The 26,995-nt window shown below is 27.0% G+C and overlaps 1 protein-coding gene across 1 annotated transcript; it reads left to right on the plus strand.

Annotated features, from left to right (window-relative positions):
* Positions 1 to 1,661: 1,661 nt before the first annotated feature.
* LOC107168077 (translational activator of cytochrome c oxidase 1) lies at positions 1,662 to 26,993 on the plus strand. Its single transcript, XM_015517351.2, has 5 exons — positions 1,662 to 1,971; positions 3,394 to 3,503; positions 3,876 to 4,006; positions 6,418 to 6,592; positions 26,714 to 26,993. Exons 1-5 carry the CDS (start codon positions 1,758 to 1,760, stop codon positions 26,912 to 26,914), a joined length of 831 nt encoding a protein of 276 aa, XP_015372837.1. The 5' UTR covers positions 1,662 to 1,757; the 3' UTR covers positions 26,915 to 26,993.
* The last annotated feature ends 2 nt before the right edge of the window (positions 26,994 to 26,995 follow it).

Below are 26,995 nucleotides of genomic sequence, written 5' to 3' on the forward strand. Positions count from 1 at the left end.
CGGAATTACACATTTAGTTCAAAACATAATCATTCTAAATTGTTTACACGTTGCAGTCCCAACACTAATTATAGGTACAACAAGTAGCTAACGTTAATAATTGTAATAAGTAATAATATTAAATTCTAACACTGAGAAAATAAACGGAATGTTCTAAATATATTTAGAAGTACCTACTATTTGTTGTAAACTTACATTTAATAGATAAAAAATCGGTGATACACGACTGCAGACATGAATGGATCTTCCCAGGAAAAAATTGTTCGTGTCCGTACATAATATTGCCTACATTTAATCCCTTTTTTGCAGCTATCAAAATGTGGTAACATTGATAAAATAATAACATAATTTTCATTATAAATTATAGTATTATATTTTATTATAATTATTAGATTTAATGGTTTTATATATCACTAAATTAAAATTAAAATAGTTAAATAAATTTAAAAATATACAATTATTAGAAAAAAAACACAATATTCACTTACGGTCGCCATTTAAAAGGTACCTACAATTCAACAATTAAGAAAATAAGAAATTCATTTTCTTTTAACGCTATAAGAATGATCGTCATATGAGTGAACATTTAAAACATAGCTTGTATTATTTTTAGTGAAGAAACGTGGTTGTTTTCCAACTTTTTTTTTATGTTAATTGTATTCATATTTTCAGTTTGCGTAGGTTTTAATTCGTTTGAAAGTAATTCAATAATTTTATTGGAATGTTTTAAAATATGTTTTAGTTAATATAGCAAAATTGGCAGGTAGCTGTATTATTTTATTTTATATGATACATAGTATCATCTATACTGGTTCTTATTCAGAGGGTATTAATGATGTTCAAGATTCTGCGGAAGGACAACATTGAAACGCTTATACTATGAATGTTCAATTAATGGCCAAATAGTTAGTAAAAAGTATTTATAATCCAATTTTGTATTTTAAATACTGAACAAGATGATTTTGCATTTAAAACAAAAATACAAAATATAGCCTAATTATAACATCTGTATTATATTTTTACTTGAAGTATTCGCAACGAATTTTGTATTATGAAATTTATTGAACTATTTTAATTTTAATTTAGCAATATATAAAATCATTTAATCTACCTAATTATAATAAAATATAATATTATAATTTATAATGAAAATGATTTTATCATTTTATCAATGTTATCGCGTTTTGATAGCTGTAAAAAGGGGCTAAATGTAGGCAATATTATATACGGACACAAACATTTTTATGATAGAACTCGTCAAAAACAATAAGGTACTTTATCTAAAATTATCACCAATCAGATACCTAATGAAACAAAAATTTAAAAATGTAAATATCTTGCCCTCCCCTTGACAAATTCCTGCGGACGCCCTTGTCTTTGACCTATACAATAAAACCGCAGGTGGTAATACTATATATCTGTGAAAAAAAAACTCAATGCCGTCTTATTGCTTTAAGGAAAAAAAAATCAAATGAAAAAAGGGCATCCAATTTAACAAGAGAAAGACCAAAAAAGGCAGGTATATTGTATAATTAATAATTATCATACATATCATGTAATATTACTCTATGATCTCATATCATTCATCTGTGTTATCTTTTTCTGATAACTACATGCAGCACTGATACATAGAACTTATCTGATACTGCTTATCGCCGGGTTTTAAAGTCTTTTATTCCCGTAGAAAAATAAGACTTAAGATTTAATGTTTATTTAAATTTATTATAATAATTTAATAGCTTACAATATAAAAATTTATGAAATATACGTCTTATGCTTATTCTATAATGCACAGATATACATTTTTCAAAGCAGCTGATCACTGCCGGACCGCCTTAAGTAATATGATCCTTAAGAGAAATGCTGGTCACAATAAATGGTCAAATATTAGGCATATAAAAGGAGCAAACGATCAACAGAAATCACTATTATTTGCCAGGTTTAGCCGTCAAATGAAACTAGCCATCAGGGGTAATATTTGAATTCTGTTATTAGCATTTTAATTAAGATTTTGGTTAATATTTTTCCAAACCATGTGCCCTACATAATATATCACTTTCATATTTATCTCATTATTTTATACATATTGATATAGACGCAACTATATATCTAAAATGAGGGGTGCTAAATCTGTGAATACATCACAGAGCCCTAGTTGCGCCACTGATTGTCGAGTTCATAAAACATATTAATAATTATTATACCTACTATATTTTTACAGCATTAACTTATTTTCTCATATGAAAAAATTATAATTTACAATACATCAATAAAATATACTTTATCCTCAGTGGCGGCGCCAAAATGTTAATACCAGGTGGGCCAGACTGGGGCCCAAATTTTTTAGGGAGGGCCAAATTGTTGAGTTGATATATATATAAATAATAGTGATGGCAGGCAATTGCGCAGAGGGGGGAGAGGGAGGGTCAACTTCCATTTTTCAATTTTTTTTACACTCCATCGTGATAACTTACTAAAACAATGATTTGTAAACATGTATTAATAGTATTTATTTCCTAACAAAATAAATATTCATGTAAAAGTATATTCATCAAAAGTATATAAAAATAGAATGCTTTCCCTTTCTATTTTCTTCATCATAGTTGGTTAATAATCTAATCCCGTTGTTCATGGAATTTTCAACAAAATTATTAATAACATTGATTAATATTTAATAAAAACTAGTAAGTATAACTTATTATTTTTGTATTCAGCCGCTGGAAAATACACATTATTTATGAGGTTTGAATGCATAGTTTTCAACCCATTCAAAATATAGTTCACGCCATCTATTATGACTTAACATTTTCATATTTTGATTTATTCACGAGATATTTTTTAGTATTCTAGTATGATTAAATTTAATTTTTGGGGTGGGCCACAGGGAGGCCCAAGACTTTTTAAGGTGGGCCCGTGCCCACCCCTGGCGCCGCCACTGTTTATCCTTCATGGTAATGCCAAATTCCTTATGTCAAGTATTTATGCTATCTGGAAAAATCTTTTTATCCTTTTTTAATTATTCGTAGTTGTTTTTAGTTAGGTATATCATATTTTTATTATTGTCTACTTATTTTTGATTGATTTTTGAATTTTTTGGTAATTATATAATGGTTATGGTTTTTATTCAAACTATAACACAGATTGATACATCTTCTTTACCTTAGTAAAGCTTTTAAATGAATACATATAATTTCAAGCACATGAATTAAACTTGAAATTGTATCATTATAGTATAAGTACAATTAAAATACCTTAATACATTTATGTGATTAACTTAATCAAAGTATTATATTTTAAATGTTTTAAAAATATTACAATACTTAGATCTAAAAATATTTCAAAATAATAATTTATTTTCAAATATAGATTAAAAATTAATAGTTTTTTTTTCAGAACAAAATGATTCAAATCCTGAAACCAACTCTAAATTGGCATCAATAATTGAAATGGCTAAAAAGAACAGTATGCCGAAAGATACTATCTTAAATACTATAAAAACACATGTACAAAACTTAATTAATAAATCTAGCAATTATTATTTTTTATATCCAATATGTTTTTTATTTTAACAGACTAAAAGTTCAAATACTTATTTTAAATAAAAATTCAACACTTATCTTCAAATAAATATAATTGTTTTATTTTTTCAAATGTAAAAATATTATATAAATAACACGATTTAATTTTACTATGAAAGTAGTTTTGATATTACTTATTATCAATTAAACCATATTTACTAAATTTTAATAACATTTAATTCCTGCATAATGTATGTAATAGTCTGTTAAATATATAAATTAATGGGTATTAAAAATATATATTGACTACAGATTGTAATTCACTTACTTATTTTTTATGAATTATTTATTTTTTAGTCAAATAGTAAAGCAGAACCATATTGGCATGAAATTAAAGGACCTAGAGGTTCAATTATACTGATTCAATCACTAACTGAAAATGTAAAACTACTAAAGCAAAATTTAAATACTTTAGTACGAAAATCGGGGTAAGAATTTTAAAATGTAATAAATCATATTTAGGTAATATAACAGTTCTCATCATATATCATAAAGAGTGTTTGAAATAAACCCTCTTAGATTCTTAGTGGCATGTGAAATGTATTGATTTTACAATGATGTTTTTCATATTTATCTTTTTTTCGTAAAATAATTTGTACCTAGTTCTCCATAATTTTTTCTTACAGCAATTTAAAAACTCAGAAAAAAAATGCATACCTATGATAATTAATTTTCATACAATTATCAACTAAATAATATGTTGTAGTATTATAAATTTTGAAAGCACTTTATTTTAACATTAATTAAATTTAGTAAAAATCGTTAATAAGTTAAGTTGTTTAAATAAACAGTACCTTCATGGCTACATAGATACAAAACCAGATAAGGGCCCAGTACACATGAGCGTTATTTTCAATTTATGATATTTTATCACATGTATATTTTATATCTATAAACAAGAGGTTAGGTTCTATATGTAATAATATCTATATAGAAATAAAATATACAATAAAATGATTCTATAAATTCTGAGCTTAGATGGTCATCAGCCTATAAAATTACCAAGTATCTTTTATGATATGGTTGTAATTAAAGTAATTAATTTTACTATAAGGCATTTTACTACAGTAGGTTAAATTTATTTTTGGCAAAAATATTGCATTTGATAACTTAATGGTGTATATAAAATATTATGATATACTCTAAAAGTGTCAAATAATATTTTGAAATTACTACAATATTATAATAAATCGTTATTTTTGATTGTTTCATGTGTAATTTGGTCCAAAAATGTATTTTAAAACTTTTGGTTACAGAATAATCTACTTGCAAGGAACCTAGTTATTAAAATCCATAACTATACAATTTTAACATTTTATACCTTTTTAAATACTTTTTTTTTTTATTAATTTTACAATAAGACATCCCTAGCCGATAGGCTATCTACATCTATGGATAATAAGTAATATTCATTTTTGGCTATTTTAACATGATAACAGTATAGTAGTGAGTGATAATAACAATAGTAAGACGATGATAGCAATAGTTAAGGTTGGTTAGACATAATTAGACAAAAGTATTAGTGTAGATAAACAATAATAACTAAATTTTCAATTTGATGAATTATATAGAAATTTGAACTATAAATGCTTTTAAAAATAATGGTGCCTATGTATTTTAATATTTTTCAACTGCTATCTAAACAATAAATCTGGAGCTTTGTATTAATTTTTTAATGTTTTTGCCCCAACAAAACGCTGAAATTTACAGGGAAAAAAAACTAAAAATGTAATTCATCAGCTGAAAACAAGTCAAAGTATTTAGAAAATGTTATCAAGTATAGGAAATGATAAAATAGAGATTTGGTCAACATTTCAAGTATTCAAGTATTCGTTTTTTAATTTAAACATAAATATAAAATTGGTCCATGAGAAATCGAGTTGATATTCACATGTAAACATTTGAACTTCAAATGCTCATGAACATTTAATTTGACATTCCAGTAGACTTTTTTTTATAATTATAGATAAACTGCTGAGGAATCTTGTTTAAATTATTAAATCTTAGATTTAAAAATAAAATTTTTTATAAATTTGTAACCCAAAATAATTTGCAAATTTTTGTAAATTTTATGAATTTTGCCAGATCCGCATACACTCATATAAAATTATTGTGGGCTTACGCCTTACGCTCAGCTTATTTTTAATTTCCATTTACAACAATTTATGAAAAACTGAATGTTACATTTTAAAATTTTTGGACCTAGGAACCTTTTTTTTCAACATTAATTTAAAAAAATATTAATAAAAATCAAAATAATGAAAATGTAATTTTCCTATAAATAGCTTAACGTAGGTCATAATAATTTAAAAATGTTGAAAATGTTATAGTTTAAAAAATTCTAATATAAATATGTAGACATGGGTCTTCAGTTATTTTTTTTAGAGTTACACCAAAAATCAAAATTATTTATTTTTGTTTTTTGACATTATTTATAACTTCTGGAAATTTAAAGTTTGACCTACTAAATGCACTTACTATCATAGGAGAATATTTGATTGAATTTTAGTAGAGCTTAAATTTTTCTTTAGACGATCAGAAATGAGGGCATTGAAAAATCAATAATTTTGATACCACTAGGCTCTGATCTCTGCTTAAGCTGACTCGATTCACTTTCCCAACGGAAAAAGTACTGAAGTTAAAAATCAATGCAATATTTTGACTACAGACACAAAAAAAAATCACCATTGTTAAAATGCAATACATTCATTGCTCCGCTCAGAATCAAAAATTAAAACATTATGAATGTTATTATGTTGAAAGAACTTATAAATTTAAAGTATTTAGTAAAATCATCTTATTTATGTATTGATTAGCTTTTTTTGTATTTTATTAAAAGTTTAGCATATTGTGATTCTGGAGCTAAACATTTGTTTATTCACAAAGGAATCCTAATAGCTAAACCATCTCCAGATTTGACAAATGCAATTGAAGATTGTATAGAACATGCAATTAATGCCGGTGCTGAAGAAGTTGAAACTGCCGGCGACGATTTAGAACCTGGCTATTATAAAGTAACTTTCTAATTTTATACTTTTTACTAGTTATATTGTTAAGTATTAACTTGGAGCCAAGTGAAATATTTACTAAAAAGTTAGAAAAAAATGATTTAGTTATTTTGATATTTAAAGTTAATTTCTTATGCATATTACATATTATTATCTTCTTCTTTTTCTTTAAATATACAAATGATTGTGCATAGTTGTATTCAGAAACTACTGAATCAATTGATTCCAAATTTTGCACACCTTGAGACTTAGGGAATGTTTATAACTTTGTTTTTCATTCATATAGGGTGACTCAAAAAGTAATTTAACTATGGGTAACAAAAATTAAACATTTTTTTGTTTAATATAATAAAGATTTGATTTAAAAAAATAGACTTTTATATAATCTCTATGTTTATATAAAAGAATGTTTGTAGCTATATGTATACTCAAAAGTTATTTGACCGACTTTATTTATATCCATGTTATGTTTCTTATGTAAATTAATCCCAACCTTTATGGTATTCATTTTTCCAAATTACTGTATTTACTTTTACATTGTTTGAATTACTAAGTATTTTTAGACGAGTATAGTTAACATTTTGTAGTTTAAAGAAAGAAACATCAACTTTTGAGAATATTTGAAATTATATCTTTATAGTAAAGATCTTTTAGATTAAAAACTTTAAAATTATTAAATACATTAAAAATTATCGCCATATGTGCACATATTGATTTTTCATATTTTTAAATGCGTAGTATGTATGTCCCACTCCAGGTTGCTGTACTATAACTTATTAAATATTAAGCAAGATAAATATGAACTATACTTAAAAAGTGTTTTCTTAAAATGTATATTTAACTCTTAAACGAACTAAATAACTTATGAATCATGTTTGTTATATGTCAAATGTGACAATACCTTTTAAGAATTTCATTAAGAGAATGTCAGCACTATATATTTGTATTCTCTTTCAGATCCACTCGCAACATACATAAAATGTTTCATCTAAATTCATTTATAATTATTTTTAGTTATCTTAAAGTAAAATCAACTATTATAAAAATTATAAAATACATATTTTTGAGGGTTTAATACGTCATATTGATTTTATATTTTATTATTATTTGACTTTGATTTTGATTTTAACTTAAAGGTAAAAAAAATTTTGTAAATTTAAATGGTGTTTAAATTATTAAGACAATATTTAGACAGATTGATCCATGCCCTCGTATATTATTTTTGATCAGTTTTTAAACGGATGATTTTACTCTAAGATTACTCAAAAACATAAAAATAATGATTTTACATAAATAAATTGTTGTGTTGTGCTTAGAGCCATATAGAGAAAATAAAGAGTGGACTATCATCCCACCCAAATATTTAATTATATTTACATTTTGAGTGTTTAGATATTATGACCAGATATCTGACTTTTAAAAATTAATCGCATGGATAATTAGAGATAGGAATCTCTAATGTTTGTAACATTTATCTAATAACAATAAAATTGGTAAAGACTAAAGAATAAATAATATAAAATGTTATTTTTTTTTCATGCCAGTACTACACAAACAATTTAAAATTTATTGTGTTCTAATTTTAAAAAAAAAATAACTTAATTTTAGTTTAGCTGTATATGTATACTTAATATTTTGGTGGGATCAAAATTCATCTATCGTATTTACTTCTAAAGTTAAACTTAAAAATACGTGATTTTTAAAAAAATCGTGTTTTTGATTTTTGTATTTATAACATAAATAAGTTTTAGTTGTAATCAACATTTGTAGATGGGACTTAGTTTTTAATTTATAGCGAATTTAATGATATGTTTTGTTATAATTCTGAGACCACCTACCCAAGGTGGTTTTTGACAACAAGTCGAGGGATGTTTTCGATTTTAATTTTTTATAACTTTACGTAGATGGTGAAGTGAAAATTGTAGAAATAGATGAGTCTAAATTTAGTAAAAGGAAATACCATAGAGTCAATGTGTTGAAGGGCAGTGGATGTTTGGTGTCGTAGAACGTGAAACTAGCCGATGTCACTTAGTTCCTGTTGAACGCCATGACAAAGATACGTTGTTGGACTTAATAAAAGATATAATTTTGCCTGGAAATATAATTATTAGCGATTGGGGAAAGTAAGTTTATAATATTTTAAAATCTAATAGGTTATTTTAACATGCAATTTAAATTTAGAGCTACGATTGTTTAAAAGATAATGTATATCAACATTTGGCTCTAAATCACTCAATACAATTTAAAAATATCGAAACTGGTGCTCACACATATAACGCGCTGAGGGTACGTGGCGTCATGCAAAAGCATCAATGACGCCGTATTACAGAAAAAAGCACTTCTACACAGGTTATCTGACCAAATATATATTTTTGAAGTCATGCCGAGCATCAGGGTTAAATCCTTTAACTTATTTTTTTCGACTTGCCCGTATAGTGTACAACCCTTCTTGACTAATGCAGGATATTATAGTTGCTGAATTCTGATAGTTCAAATTCAGATGTTTCAGAACTCGGAAGATAAGTTGAACTATTAATTAAATCTATATTATTATAAATAAATAATTTATTATATATTATGATATTTACTACACGAAGTTATGTTATTAGTTAGATCCCATTACACCAGAAATTTATGTTTGTTACTATACAACAAATGAAAAACAAAAATTTCCAAAATTTTTAGTTTTTGGTGTATTTTAATTCAAAATCATGATTTTTTGAAAAATCAAGTACTTATTTCGAATTTAGCATAAGAAGTAAGTATGATAGATAAATTTTGATTTTGCCAGATATCAAGCATACAATTACATACTAACAAAACAAAAAAAAAGAAATCCCAAAAATACAAATTTTCGGTATTTTAAACTAAAAAATACAATTTTTTGAAAAATCAAATATTTTGAATTTTTTTTGAACACAACTTTGAATTGAAGTTGAAAAAATCATTGGGAGCTAAAGTAAAATTGTTTCCGAAAAAAGTTTTTATTGTTTAAAAATTCTATTTTTTTGAGTTTTTCAAACTTGAATAATTTTTTTCCAGTTCTGATATCGAAAAAATAAAAACAACTGTAATTATATTCTCCTATTTATAGTTTAAAATTTTTGTTGCTTAGCTTAGATTACAGTTTGAGTGGTTCTTTTACTTTAAATACCTTTAATTAGATTTATTTAAATACCTCTATATTACCTATATATATATATATATATATAGGTAATCATTGGTGTTCTACTCACAGTTATTCAGTTATAATAATTTTATTGCATATTATATTATTGAAGTTTGTAGCTAGGAGAGTTGTAAAAATGTGACTAGTAAATGTTATCACATTATTTAATGCTTTAATTTTGATTCATTCCAGTCGTGATAACTCAAAAAACTTGACAACTACAATTATTTTAATACCCATAAAAATTCTTTTAATACTCATTGCATTAGGTATCTCGAATAATATTATTTCTATTATTACATATCTCGAAGTGAATTTTCATTTCCCTTCAACTTCGAGTTATTGAGACTCGACTGTACATGTTTTTATTGATATATTAATGGTTAATGCAATCATACCTAATCAGTTCAATAACTATTTAAAAAACTCATTACCCGATGAATTTGTGTTGAAGAAATACATTGTTGCTCTTGTGATAGCGTTAAACATGTTGTTATGTAAATTCATAGAGGTACCCATTAGGAATGAATATTTACATTCACAACAGTATTACTCAATTAAAAGCCAACATTTTGTATGAAAATTAATTTATTTTGTTCTCTATTTAATGTACCTACCTATATTTATAAATATTTTGTTTCAACTATTAAGATTAATAAATATTATTAAATAGGTACTTATACAAAATGCATTTCGAATAGTCAAGTAATTGTTAACTTTTCCTGGTTTATCTCGTTACTATCTGATGAGTGATGAGTGATAGGTATATGTAAACTCTTTCAGTTAGGTTTTAATTTTGACAAAATACGTAAAAATCACAAAAATTCGCAAATTTTTTTAAGCTAGAAATTCATAAAAAATTTAAATCTAAGATTTGAAAATTTAATACAAGATTCCTTACAAGTTTTTCAATCCTTATCACAAAAAAAGTATCCACCAGAAATTCAAATTAAATTTTTATGAGTGTTTGAAATTTAAATTTTTACAACATTGGATTTTCACTAGATTTCTCATTTAGTGATTTTCTTATTTTGGTGTAACTCTAAAACAAATGGCCGTGGATACTTGAATTTTTCACCGAATATTTATGTAGGCATTTTACATATTTGATAAGATTTTCAAAATATTTTGATTTGTTTTGAGCTGTGATTTGACATTTAATTTTTCGACTTTTTAGTTTTTTTTTTTCTATAAACATCGATTAAATTTTATTTGTTGGGTAGAAATGCTTGATTACGCTTATTTAGGCTGGGTTAGGTTAGGTTTGTGTGAACGCAAGCGACGATCTACGTCCCACATTGTTTTTAACTTGCAACCATTCCAATATTACTGATACCAAAACAGCAATTTTAGGTACCTGTATCTACTTTTTAGTTTCGATCCGAGCCTTTCGTGCTCTGTGACTTCTGGCTGGCTATAAAATTAAATAAATTTATTAATACTCTCATTCGACTTTAATTTGTACCTAATAACACACATATTTGTATTAAAATAATAAGTTGGAAATTAGTTATTAACCCATAATCCATAATTTCATTTAATAATAAAATAAAATAATAATGGCTATCTAAATTTTTTCGATAAGAATTATATTATGCTAATGTATATAATGCATAATATTGTTACATTTAAAAAGTCCTAGTCTAGGCTCAATGGGTGGAAATTATCAACTACCTGCATCACTTCCTTTTAAACCCACCTCTGTAAAACCAGTTTTCCATAGCGTGCGAATTGGCTACTACATATAATAGGAACCCAAGAGGGAGTGTGTCTTTGACTCTTTGTCGTGCAGTGTAATAGATAGATATGTTGTATTTGAAATCATGTAATTACCTTATACTTAGTTTAGTTCTCTCATCTGTCTATCTGTGTAAATTTGTTCAATTACTAATATGTTATTTATATTTATATTTAATTATTATTTTAAAATAGCCAAAAAAAAAAAAAAAATTATGTTCATTTAACTATAGATGTAGATAGCCATAGGCTAGGAACGTTTTATAAAAAAAAAAAAAAAAAAGTATTTGAAAGGTTAATGTATTTTGAAGTATAATTATTTTTGGGTATGAAACATGGCTCCAAGATAAAATCTCAAATTGTTGTCTTGATTTCTATTCTGTTCGATGTGATGATGAATGTATTCATTTTATAAAATGTCTTTTTTACTGCGTTAACACTTACTTCCGTAAACTTCTGTTTTCCACTGCAGCATTTTTCTGAAGAGAAATTGAATTTAGTTAGTACTTTTGAGTGGTCAAATTTAAACATTCACAGTAGTTTTAAAATACGTCTTTCGTTTCGTTACGTTTTGTAAAATCATTCTTACATATTTTACATACATTTTTTAATATAGACGTGTAGATAACTAAAAAACCTAACGATGAAAACATTTTTTAGTTTCATCTGATGTTTTAATTTGTTTATTAGCATTTTCTATATACATTACATTTTCAAAACATTTTGACTTTAATGAGCTAACATTTTGAGCTGTTTTCAGCATAATAAGAATATTTAGATTTTTTTAATTATTGCTGATAAAAAAATTTTTGTTCAGAAAAAATGATTGAGAATTTAAAAACAAGTTTTTTATAAACTTCTGAAGTCAGAATATTAACAAGCCATCAAAATCACAAAAATTTGCAAATTATTTTGTGTTAAATGTTCTTAAAAAATTTCTCATAAGTTATCTTACCTACCTTAAACAACAAAAAAGTTAAGCGGATGGTCTAACTACTTTTTGTAGCCGTAACACGATTCCGCAAATTAACATACTCGATTTCGAAAATTGCATGTATGTGTATTTAATCGCATTTAATTTAATTTTAATATTCTAAATGCGTAGTAGTTATTAGATTACATATAGCTTTGAAGGTCATTTATCAAAATTCCCATTTTTTATTCCGTCTAGGTGACTTCCTTTATTAACCAACTATAGTATTCCAGTAGAAATATAATACGTTAGATTTAATTAGTTGGTAATAATATCATTGAGTTTATATTTTATGATGTATTCAACTGTAGTATAGGCATATCAGATTAAAAATACTATCTATTATGAAACGTACAGGTATACATCTAACTGTATGAGATATTGTAAATCGTTAATGTGAATATGCTGCATCACTTTTTTTATTTAACAAGTTATACGTGTTTGACTGTTGGAGTGATTCATAATTTAAACACTATTAACTGTTGTTAACAAAAAAATATATGCATTTTAAAAAAAGCTAACATTTTTATAGAAAAGAAATCTCACAGGTCTGCTATAACAAATTAATTCCCTGCATTTTGGTTTGGACTACTGTCGAGTCACTGTGTAAGGTGAAACTGTGAAAGTAATTTTTGTTGTCATCGTTACATAATATACCTATACTATTGATTTTGAGGAGTAGCTGGTACACGCCAGCGTCCATTTGTTGGCCGACTATCTCATGATCATGGCAACGGACAATCAATTAGATTATTATTTTATTCTCAGAACTTGTACCGAAAACGAAAAATTCTTCCCACGGTACATCCGAATAAGCGTTTTTAATTTTGTATCGTCTTGAATAATATTAAAATAATATATTATGTAGTGTCATGAATACTATTCTATAGACTACCTTTAATATTATAACAACCAAGATGCGTTTAACTGAATATATTATACTAACATAGTTTTAGTTTTTAATACGAGATATAATAAAGAGTATAAATGATCTAAACGTATCGGCGTGAGAATGTTCATAAATTAATAATAATGTATTCATAAAACTTACAAAAGACCCTATTTTTTTCTTTGTAATACGCACACTTCTTCACTGAATAATGCATATACAAATTAGGAAGAAAAAATACAACAATCGCAGGATCTTGTGAACCATTACAAAATTGTACACATTTTAAACTTTTGAATATAAATATTTAGTATTGACGTTTCACACTCATCGATATTATTTGTAAATATTTATTTAATATTGGCATGATTATATGTAACATGTAATAAATAGTAATTTATGATAAGTATCATTTCAAAATTTCGTAACATTAAACATTATTTACTCTTGAGTTACGGATGTTGGAATATGGCTTACACCAAGAATGCATGAGCAATCATGGAGCCAAATCGAAATTCCTAATGAGCCACGTATTAAAGAGCTAATCGAGCAGTGTTCACTTGCTGCTGTACCAACAGGCAACGATTATAATTTTAGACTGTTTTTTCCTATAATAAGTCATAAACGTTAAGTGTATAGTTCACTCTAGGGTAGTAATTTAATCAAATAGCGAGTAATTTAGAAACTAAACGTGTTTAACAGACCGATTTAGTTGAATTTAGAAAAGTAATTTAGTTTTTATTTAGTAAATTAGTGGATCCATTTATTGCTATTTTTCTGGGCGAGTAGCCCACCCTCCCTCCCCATTTGTCTGACTAATAACTAAATAGCGAGCCTGAATGCAGCATCATTTTAGTTTAGTGTATTAGTGTTGTCCCAATGCCAATATGGCGTTTTGTTGGAAAAACGACATTTAAATTTGTATCTAAATACATAAAACATGAGCCTTTATTGAATATAAAATGCCTATAGTATAAAAATAAACAGGCCAAGTAATATGCTTATAAAGAAATACAAAAAAAAAAAAAATTTAAATATAACTTAATTTGGTGAGAAGGAGACTATTCATATTTATAATTATGTATTAATGACGTATAAATGAATATTTTACTACACTCGTTCATTAACCAAAACGACTACTGTACTAAGACAGTGTACTAAGACAGTGAATTATCTGAACATGTTTCAGTTACTAAAGGTTTTTGTAAGTAAGTAAATCACTTGCTACTTAGTACTTGACTAAATTACTAAACTTGTGTGAAATAGCCTTTATATTAGTATAACAGTCAATCAGGGCGTCTCCAGACCTTGTCTATGGGTGATGGGAGGGTGAAATAATAAAAATATGAAATTGCATGGGATTCAGATACAGTGTTGGACCTTATTTTGTTCATAATTTTGAATTTAGAACTACTCCTCTACAAATAATTTGTGTCACTGAAATGTTATATTATTAAAAACAAATCATCATAGCATAATATAAATTTATTTTATTAGTTAATATTACAAAATCTCTAGGTATGCACCTAATGAGGTCAAAAGAGAACATTAAACATTAAAACATTATAACATTATATGTTCCATAATTTTATACCTTTTACAATATAATTTTTTTGCAACACCAACATTTTTCCGTCGTTTTGATTTTGAAACGCTATAATATATTATAAAAATCCAACGTATTTCGTGATTCAATCGATATTTATACTCAATAATATTGTATGACGAATGACGATACACTGGTAAATCCTGTGCGTACTGTTATTATTATTTATGTAATTAAACTACTTACAGTTTAAGCATAAGTAATTACATCATAATTCAATAACAAACGATAATTATGATAGTGCTGTATAATATATGAACATTTAATTTTTTGTATGATGTTAACACTAATAATAGATAATTAAAATAATAATAATAATAATAATAAACAATAATAGATTCGTCACTCAATCTGCTTTCTAAATTTTCTAGTTCATAGGTGGTGCTAATTCTCTTACTAAGGATATTCAAAATGTTTTATAAGATTGTCCCTTATCATATTCAATAAACAAATTATTTCTTTAATTAATCAACATTTTTTATATTGCTTTAAAAAACAAAGTCTCTAATATTCTATTTCTAATAAAATTGGTGAAAATCTAATTATTACGCTGGGAGTGCGAACGTACATCCTATTGCCTTGGTACCTATTACAAATGCGTTTTATAGTTAGTTCTTTACAATATGTACCTATACTAAATCGATTTTTCAAAACTTTTCTTCTACATTAATTACTTTCTACTGTCGAAGATAAATAATTTCAATCGAAATATAATAGACAATAATAACATGTTATAACAAAACACGAGCAAAATAGATAATAAACACATGTCAATAATACACAGACTTTTTTTCTTTCTGAACTAATAAGTAAAAGATAGTTTGTGAATTGTGATATTAAATGTTAGTAATACAATGACACGTCACACGTGCGACAATAATAATGATTGCGGCCATCGTTCTTTGCGAGATGTGTTTTGTCGTCGTTTCGTGTTTGTGTAGTTATACATTAAAGTGTTTTACTTTAGTATATTACACTGGTACTAGTTTAATATTTAATATTATGTGATAAATGTTTCGAGAAAAGGAAGTGTCAAACAGTATTGTACGTCGAGTTTTTTTCCGACGACGGGCGATGACTGATTATTAGTGATTAATATAATATTCAGAAAGACGACTATACTCTATATTATAGAGTCTATAAAAACACCGTATTCGACGACTGCTCTATACCCAATAGTATAATATAAGACATGGATTATCTTACGTTGTCATCACAGTTATTTTTACAGCGTAAATTCTCGCTCGACAGCCATTTAACATTTTCGAGACGGTCGATAATGCCTATAATATTATTCAAGCGCGTGCATTGTGGCTTGGCAGGGGTCGGCCGACAAGTAGGCACATGCGTCGTTTCCTGGGTGACGCCGCCGAGGGTTCAAGGACGCGTATATTTTACTTTTTCCCTGCGCCTCGTCGATCCTGTACCCAAAAAATAACGATCGGCGTCATTGGTCGTTGCGTACCTGCTAACGAAATAATATTATGCATAAGATATAAGCATTGATACATATTATGGATAAACCGGTTTTGTAAAATAAACATTAAAAACATGTTTTTTCGTTTAGGCCTGACAGGCGTTGTGTTTGGGATATCGTAACTCGTTATGCGTTTACGAATAGGTACACAAACGGCTTATATTATTAGATAATAACACATTATCATAAATTATACATTATAAAACGAAGATAGAGGAATATATTATACGAGAAATAATCTTAATGTCATGAATGGGTATATTGGGTATTGTAATTTATCTAAAAACAAAATAAATAACTCATAAGTGTACGCCCAAATTAGGTGCGTGTTATAGGCAGGTCTATTATACACTTATAGTTACGGCCACAAATATAATAACGATGAATATTATAAATTATAATCTATAATCAAGAAATGTATTTGTTTTAGCTGGGCTACGAAATTCAGATATATTACTTAATGTCTTAATATATCGAATATTGTGTTAAAAGTATAACGAAAAAATAAATACTGCATAGTTCAAACAAAATAAAATATTAATCAGTAATCTCTGTGATATATTTTTTATTTGTTTTTGTATTGATCTTATTTAACTTTAGTAGCCAACATTTTTTTTTTTTTTAATACATTGATACAAAATAATAAGTAAATTGAAAGAATATTAATGATTAATAATTGATATTAAAAATTATTGTTAAGTTCGCTTATTCAGCCCAATCTCGTAGATGAAATAGATGAGGTCGCTTGATATATCTGATCTTCGTGATGTAATACGTATTTTTTCTCGTAACTAATATAATACATATTATAATACTGTTATAATACTGTTATGTATTATTTTAAATTATATTCGAACATAACAAAATCAACCAATTATTATTTTTTACAATGTTCGCTAAAATAATCTTTCAAAATTATTGATGTTATGCACACTATTATATTGGCATGATAATCCAATGTTATTACTTATAATGTATGGTTATCGGAATTCTTAGATTTGAACCATTAAAACATTATTTTCGAAGAGCTGTTTCAGTAGAGTGTTACAGGTAGAAGTATTAACTTTTCTTATAGTGATTGAATAAACTAATGACTGAATCAAGACTAAATGTAAGAGGACGTCACAACAGCATAATATGGTTATTACTTATTTCCGTGTATTGTCTTATAAACGGGTGCTCATAATAAACAAATGCACGTACGACCGTTCACGGAAAGTTTCGTTAAGGCTGGGGATTTAGACCTGATGAAGCTATACACTGCGTTCTGCGTCTCGTTTGTAGGCTGTGTTTTCCACAATTTTTTTTCTTCTGCAGAAGCTTTACGACCATACGCCTTTGATGTAAATTGCCGCCTAAATAATATACATATATTATACCTATATGATATAAAATTATTAATGCTGCGTTTCTTTAGTATAACCCGTCCAAAAACATGTACCTACAATACTATTACGAGTTAGCGTTTTTATTAATTCGATATTCCGACTGTAAAACATGGGCTGTCTGAAATAGAAATTCAGGGGATAACATCCGTCGTACATAAAGCCTCTCAAATATAAAGAAATGAATATTTGAATCCGATAGTTAACACGGCGAAACATACTGCGTGCGTAATAATGCGACTGAAAATCAAATGCACTACATTAATACCATCCTGAACGTATATTATATAATATGAATCACGGATTAATATAAGTTACTAAGTGAATTTGCCTATCATAAAATGTTAGTGTTAGATCTCAAGGAGCACAGTTAGGTACTGTTGTTATACCTTTAAAATTCACTCTAATATTAAAACTAACGAAACTATATTATTTATATGTACTTAAACTTCTGAATATGAGATAACTTACTATATTTCATACGCTTGCTAGACTACACTCAGGTACATACAATACAATATTATGTAGGTTGGCGTCCTCTAATTATATTATATTATGATTAAAATATTAGGTATATATATTTTTGAAAAATCAGAATCGATAATATTGTTCCAATAATTTTACCATTTTAACCATCTTTAAATAATATTTCCGAAAAAGTTTAAAATATGGTACTGTTGATGTACAATTCCACTAAATAAGTCCTTTTTTTTTTCGTTTTATCGACGACGCTGCCGGAACTGCTTGCGCATTACGTCGACAGCGTCGCCATCGTTTATTGCATAAAATAAACTAAATAAGGCATAAAACACTACGTTCGTAAAAAGAAACAGCTATGTAAAAATACACCCTTGTTTAAGTTTTAAAGTTGTGATCTACGATTAATACGATTACAATATTATTCAAATAATGACTATATAGTTATTGTTTCTAAATAATTGTTTTCGGGTGAAGTTTAAAATCGTTCATACTGTAGGCTAAGCGTAGTAAAATACCAAAACCTTAACGAAAAAAATAAAATGTAAGTCGTGGTTATTAGATACGTGTCCTAGCTGTGATACCGTATAAATTATACGGATATATGTGTATAGATAGACCTACCAAGTAATGACTGTAATTATTACAATATTGGAAATATGTTTGGGCGTCATCCGATTGCGTCCCGTTTCAACCTTTTATACCTTTTCAGTATGTCGATTGCGTCCCATTGTATAATATATAAAATTTTATTACACTACATTTTAATATGATTTTAGTAATGACTATTGAATACATTCGTAGTTCTAAGATTGATATATTGGAAAACGAATGGTCATAACTAGTAATTATTTTTTACATGCTTTTCTTTAACTCACAATGTTTCATTTATTCATTCATTCATTCATTCATTTATGTTGTCATCAAATCTTGCGAGTTCAATTTAAATCACTTCTACATGACCTAGGAGGCTGAAATTTTGTATGGAAGTCTAGGGTCGGTGACAATACATGACCCCGTTGTCAATTCTTGACTTGGACAACCAGGTCGCCGATGACGGGTGTACCTGGAGGTCATCTCCAGAGCGCAACAAAAAAAAAAAGGCTAAAAAAAACACACAAACCCCGAGTTTCCCTTTTGACTGGTTGCTCTTAGTAGCCTCCCGAACCTATTCCAGCAAAAAAAAAAAACAAAATCCAAAATGGAAGGGGGGGATGCCCCCGTTCCCTAAAGCGGAAAACTGTAGTCCTTAACATAAGGAAGTGTTCCTGCTTGGTCTAAGGTCTTTAACTTGAATTCCCGCCGAGTTATACTTAACTTAAAACTGAGATAGTAAAAATGAAATAATTTTAATATAGTCTTACATATTTACTTACTATGAAAAAAAAAATTTAATAAGCTAATTTATACTATTTATACTATGCATATTAGAATGTTCCGTAAATAAAAAAAATTATGCTTTCAAAAAATCCTTTGTTTCTAATTTATTGTTATCACTAAAAAGTAGAAAATAAAAAAAAATTTTTTTAAAAACATGCTTTTCTTAATTCTACTTAATACATGAACAAAAACGTTGAAAATAAACTTAATTTTAAAACAATTTCTTAATGAAACTTCAAGGTTATCAAGATATTACTAAAAGTGTATCTAAAATGTAGGTATTTGTTGCAAAATTTTTAAAACTTGTGAATTACGAAAAAACGAAAAGCATGGGGCTCCTATGAGTCAAGAATATCTTTTAAAAAATTGGAAGTATGATCAATAATCTTTAAAATACTTATCATAAAGTTTATCTAATGATTCAGTTGTAGAGTGACTTTACATAGGAGTTATCAAAAGTGCCCCTGCTTTTCGTTTTAAACATTTTGCAACAAATACATTTTAGATACACTTTTAGTAATATCTTGATAACCTTGAAGTTTCATTAAGAAATTGTTTTAAAAGTACGAGTAAGTTTATTTTCAACTTTTTAGTTCACGTATTAAGTAGAATTAAGAAAAGCGTGTTTTTAAAATAAACATTTTTTATTTTTTTTTTATTATTAAATTATTTAAATAATACATTTCTAGTCCACCAATGAAATTAAGTCCAAATATGTATATAGGAATAAATAATTAAATAGTACATTTTTAGTTAGTGAATCTGTCATTTAATAAAAAAAAAAGGATTTCTAAGTGAAATAGTTTTAAGGTATTGTAAAGGGGTTAACATTTTATTATTTAAGTTGTTTATTTGTTTATCAATAAATTTTTGTTTTTTAAAATACTTTGCCTGCGTTTAACAGGTATTAAATTATGACTTGACGTCATTTTTATGTGTGTATTTGTTTGGCATTGTTTTAAAATATTTAGAAATTGATGAATATTGGGATGCAATGTGTAGAAAAAAGAGTTACATTTTGAATGAAAGCTTTCGCAAGCGTTTGTAGTACGCTGCATACTACTGCTAATTTCAACCTACATTACAGGCGGAAAATGTGAATTTGAATCAATATACCATTGTCACCATATATTATATATATATATATATTAGATTTAATATGTCAATTCATGTGTCATATTAGCGCTTACCTACTATACAATAGGACGCAATCGGAACACGGAAAAAGTGGGCAAAAAATTGTTTACCTGCGTCTGGGACGCAATCGACAAGCTCCGATGCGGTTACGGTAGTAGATTTTTATTTTTATTAAACTAATATTTATATTGATTAATTATTAAAATTAACTCGAACAAATAATAAACCACATGAAAATCAAGCATTACTTATCAATTTTCTTACGTCACAATTCATCTTTTTTTTTTATTGATTGTTTTAAGGCATTAACTGCGTGGTTCATGATTATTAGCAGGACTTACATATTTTTCATTGAAAATAATAGGTTGAATTGTTATTACAGTACACTGTATTTAAATTACTTCACAACTATTATACTTGTACATTATTAATTTAGGTAATATAATTAAATTATATGACGGAATTCTGTTTCGTCGAAAATGTCATCATTACATTTTAATGGGAGATGGTAAACTGCGGAAAAATTAACTTTTTTCTTAAAGTCGATATTATGTAAACTACGGCAAAAAAAAATTTAACATTAACCTATACAATATGCGATAAAACCGATAAGACACATTATACAAACTGCGGCAATTTATTTTATATACCTACCTAAATTATTATATACTACTTATATATTATACCTACCTATATACCTATGTGTATCGTTTGATTAATTACGTTATGTTATTTTAGTTATTTATCTTTCTTACAAATTGGTAAGCTAAATCCGCTATTTTATATACATAAAAATACGAAACATATTATATACGTTTATCGACTTATCGTTTAATTAGTTGTTATGATCGATAACGTTTGTAGTTTATACGCTATCTTGTACCATGTATGTATTATTAAATCCTTAAAGAGTCCATATATTATATACACTTAATTATTGAAGTCTTTAGAGTGTTTATACTCTAGAGACTGTTATAGTATTAGGAGTAAAAATATCACTTATCTTCGCTTCATCATTCTGGCTAAACATTGTTGTAAATTTCATGACATTGAACAAAATATTAAATTTTTAACTACTTCTACTGACATTAGTAAGCAGGTACTAACTAATATATTATCAAACGCAAAGGAGCCGATATTCAGTATATTGTATCGTTAAACTTAAAAATACATTTGGATTTATCTTACCAACTTGTAAGAAAGATAAATAACAAAACATAAGTAATTATTTAAACGATACGCGTAGGTATATATGAGTAGTATATAATAACTTTGGTTGGTATATAAAATAAATTGTCACACTTTGTATAATGTAGTGTCTTATCGGTTTTGTCACAGATTGTATAATGTTAAATTCTTTTTGTTGTAGTTTACATATCGACTTTTAGAAAAGGGTTAATTTTGCTGCAGTTTACATACAGCCATTTTAATATCATGTTTTTTTTTCTTTGTCTTGTGATAAATATATTTTTTATGTAAAAACTTGGAAATGTTTTTTGTGGGATATTAGTATGATAATATGTACCTCTATCACATATTTTTTTGTATACAATACGATTTTATTAAATACATGTTTTTATGAAAAAATTTCAATAACAAAATTAGTTCTATTTTATTTTATGGAACGTTCATCCGTTCATGCTGATAAATGTTTATTGTAAATAGTTTAATATATTACACCCATAATTTATAATAATTTAAGTATTGGGGTGCATACTATTATACTACTGTAGCCTTGTAAAGAAAATAGAGATAATATATTCTTTCTCTTTTGTTGTGCTTTCTCTATTTCTCTCACATACACTGTTTCCATACAAACACGTATTCGACGGCTATTATTGACTAAACGATGCGCGCATATTCCAGCTCGCGCATACGCATGCACTTGACATATACTCTTCCGCACACGTGCAACATACAAAACACTCACAATTTATTATATTAGTCTCCCATCCGAAATACATCGTTAAATTATAACTATTGTTATTGTAATAATACGCCCGGAGACTTCCATGCGACCTTTAAACTCTCACAACGACTCACATTCCACTGCGTGTTTTGCAGCTGCGCTTCATGGTCGCAGGTGTGTGTGGTAGTAGGAGCTGTGCGTCCCGATTACAGCTGCTTAGGTGTCGAAAATAATTTTTTTTTCTCATAAGATTAACGATTTTAACATCGTATATAATATCTTGATAAAATCCATTTAATCGAAACCTATTAGTTTCTATAGGCTCTATATTATATCTAAATATATATATATATATAGATTATATTTTGATATCTAACCGTTCGTCGTCTGAAAAAAAATTCGTCGTTCGTGAAGATGTGAACGCGGCATATTATACCAACATTACCAACACTCATTTAGTAGCTCCATTCATTTTTATCTAGTCTCAGTTATATCATTGTTTTTCGAATAGCCGAAACTATTTAATATGTTCATAGGCGTGTGCTCATGAATGCGTATCATAGTTTAGTTTTTATATATTTATCATCCATTCAGGACACGTTTTATAATATATAAAAATGAATTTCTGTTATGTCTGTTTATCCTTTATGCATTTCTTAATGGCTGGACCGATTGCAACGAATTTGGTACAGAGATTATTATCCCTGAATTTGGTTATTACCTATTTCTATTGTTAAAATGTTGTTATTTATAATTATATTTATCATTACTTAGTATATTTCAACCGTTATCTATCTATAATATGTGTAAAAATATACTGTTAGCATAACCACAGGTAACGAATTTAACACACAGTTTGAGCTAAATAATAAGAGGTAGGTTTTTAAAGGCTATTGAGTGCACGGGTTCAGCGAATATTAAATAAATATAACATGAATAATTGAAAAATAAATTATATTGAATTTAAAATATGAACGTATAAGATCGGGTGAATAAAATATTATAAAATTATTCATCTGTGTATAAGTCACTTGCACAATGTACACACTTACACAGGCATGTAAATAATTCTACTTGACAGTCGATAGCGATTAAACTATTGCTGTTGAGTACATTATAAATTATGACCTGTAGAGTATCAAGGTATTATAATTTATAATACATTAGATCATAAAAATCAAATGATACGAATGCAGCAATTTTATTTCACATATCATAATGAAGAAAATTATTAACAAGTTTATTACTGTCACACTGATTAAGAATATGTGCTGCTTCAAACATTAAGTCCTGTGCCCGTCTATATAATATATATTGTATTATTATTATATTTATCACATTTTATAATCAATCGTTGAATCGTTTGACCAGATTTACAATGTATAAGTAAAAGATTGCTTGGTTTACCTACGGATAATAATAATAGCAGTTCATAGAAAGTTAGAAATCTAAACAGGGTAAATTAATTAACTATGATATTTGAAATTCACAAGGTTTGAAATAAGAATTGAGATAGGTAATATCTGTCTCTACTGTTCGAATAATTTTTTGAGTTGGCTCCCTGCAACGTGCTGGATATGAGATGTTGGTATTCTTAAAATTGCACACGATCAATATGCAGTTTCAGGTTTACGTTCCGGCCGGTCGCATAACATCGAAAACCACCCTTGCTAAATTATTCCCTCACTCTTCGGTAGTTGATTTTGCTTCTCTCTTTATTATGCGCGCAACACGTCGACGACGCTTTTTCATTTTCATATATTTTCTACTCGTATTATTTCAGTACGCCACCACTCCCTACTGCGTTTAAATCGAGGGTGATAAAGACCGATCTGACAACAACGTGAAGTATTGATTTTTCGGTTGCTAGGAAACACCCTATTTTCGACGGTATTCCGCATCTACAGATTTATTACAGCTGGATAACCAACTTGGACTAATGTTAAGTCGGTAAGGTCGGCCGGGGCTCTTTCTCCGTGTTTTGTATGCTGCGTATTCCGCGGCGTTTTCCGTCGAAGTCAAAACTTATTATTTCATATTGAATAGTAGCTATACAACAAAATATGTAATGCGCCACGTTTTAATCTGGGGCGGAAAACGTGTACAACTATTGACATTTTTTTTTTTAGTAAAATCGTAACCGTTTTATTACATTTACATTTATTTGCATTTATATATAAAATATTAATTTTGGCACGAATGATAAGTTATTTTTGCACCTTTGGCGCTTATGCCATATGTTGAGTATAACAGGTATAAAATATTAGATTGGCGCTTAAGTCCTAAACATTTTGGCGTTAATAATAGATAATTTTTGTACCTTTGGTGCTTATGTTATATAGCCGTTCAGTTGTAAGATACGCGCCCCGACGACCGTTTCTGTCTCGTGGCGATTAAAAATAAAAATATACCTATTAAGTAGAATATCGTGTTTTTCTTTGTCATCTTTAGTAGGAATGAATACTGCCCTACAAAGGTAGGTATAAAAAATATAAATTCGTCCGTTTTCTGAATTCTAATATAATACATTATTGTGATGGGTATAAACGCGTCGACTATCTATTAGGGACATGTTTTACTTATTGTATACCTGTGCCCAAGGCACACAATATATAATATATATTTTGGATATTACATTGAACGTGCCTATAGGCTGTAAAATAATGTTAGATGTATAACAAGTTTTTTCTCTCACCGTATGGGTTCTGAATATCCAACGATCTTTTGGCCCCCCCAATGCCGGTATAAATAATAGGTATAAACGTTAAAATATTTTATGTCTAGACAAGCAGAACAATAACTTATAAAAACGAAATACATTTATTTTAATTACCTACTAAAATACTCTTGTTTTAAAAGTAATAATATAAGTCTTTTTATCAATATTTTATGTATAGACATTAATCTTTAATTTAGTCTGTAGTTATCGCTTATCGTACTTATAGGTAGTTAGTACATTTGTATAGTGATATATAGACATGCAGCTGTGACTCAAATATGTTTCTCAACTATATCATATAATTGTTATTTAAATCAGAAAATTATCTGAAATATAGATTATAGACTACTGTAAATAGTATATTTTATATCTGTAGTAGTATTTTGTACTTAGTACGTCTTAATATATTATACATTACGTACTACTATTGTACTGTGTTGGTTTGAAATGTTTGAACTGTATAATTTGTTTGATATAGGTAATAGATTATATATTTATTTTATTTTATTTACATGCTTTAAAAATTATTTAATTATTTTCACAGTCTGGTATAATTATTAATTATGATTTGTACTGATTATATTGTATTTCAGATTCCTTAACCATCTTGAAATATAAATAGTTTAATACAATATACTCTTTGTATCAAAATATATTATCCAATCGATTTATTGAAATAGAATTAATAATATTTGAAAGTTAAAACATCGAGTATCAGTTTATTGATTTAGTATAATATAATATGTATTTCCTAGGTAATTAAAGATAATTATAAGACCGAATTAAAATCTACGTACGTAGAAATATATAATTATATACAAATTAATAACAAATAGCAGAATATATAGCTCATCCAAATTAATCCCACTAATGTCTATATTCATATGTATATATTTATTATTTTTATTTTACCTATATTCCAAAATGTATATTGTAAATGTATTTAAAAGTACTTATAATTTAAGAAATCATATCGATTCGTAACAATAATCGAAAAATAAATTTTTTTACTATAGCATTTTTATTTACGAGTATACTAATAATAATAATAATAATAATAATAATAATCTACAAGTATAATAACATGTAAAATACGATTTATTGGTCCATAAGCATTGTATGTTATAACTCTTACTTTTTTTTGATTAGCTAAATAGCTAGATATAAAATGTCTAAAAAAATATATATTTCTCATTTGTTGATTATGTTATATATCAATATTTGCAAATTATTATACAATAAAACTGATTTATTTAATGTTATTTACAGTTCATTTGTGAACCAAATGATATGCCTAAAGTACGGACCAATCTAGAAAAATATAAGTACGACATAGTTCATGCTGAAGAGGAACACTTGGCCCTTCAAAAAGTATCATTAAGTGATATAGAATACGAACATTTAGCAAAATTCATTAATAATGTTCAAGGATTACCTGATGTCATTCAAGTTTATGATAATGTGAATTAATATAATATTGTAAAATTGTTAAATATCAAGTAATAATATTATAATCTCTTGTTAATAAATGCTATTAATTAATTTAACAGT

The sequence above is a fragment of the Diuraphis noxia genome, unplaced genomic scaffold (genome assembly GCF_037042655.1).
Source record: "Diuraphis noxia isolate RWA-SAM2 unplaced genomic scaffold, SU_Dnox_SAM2 contig0003, whole genome shotgun sequence".
Taxonomy (NCBI): domain Eukaryota; kingdom Metazoa; phylum Arthropoda; class Insecta; order Hemiptera; family Aphididae; genus Diuraphis; species Diuraphis noxia.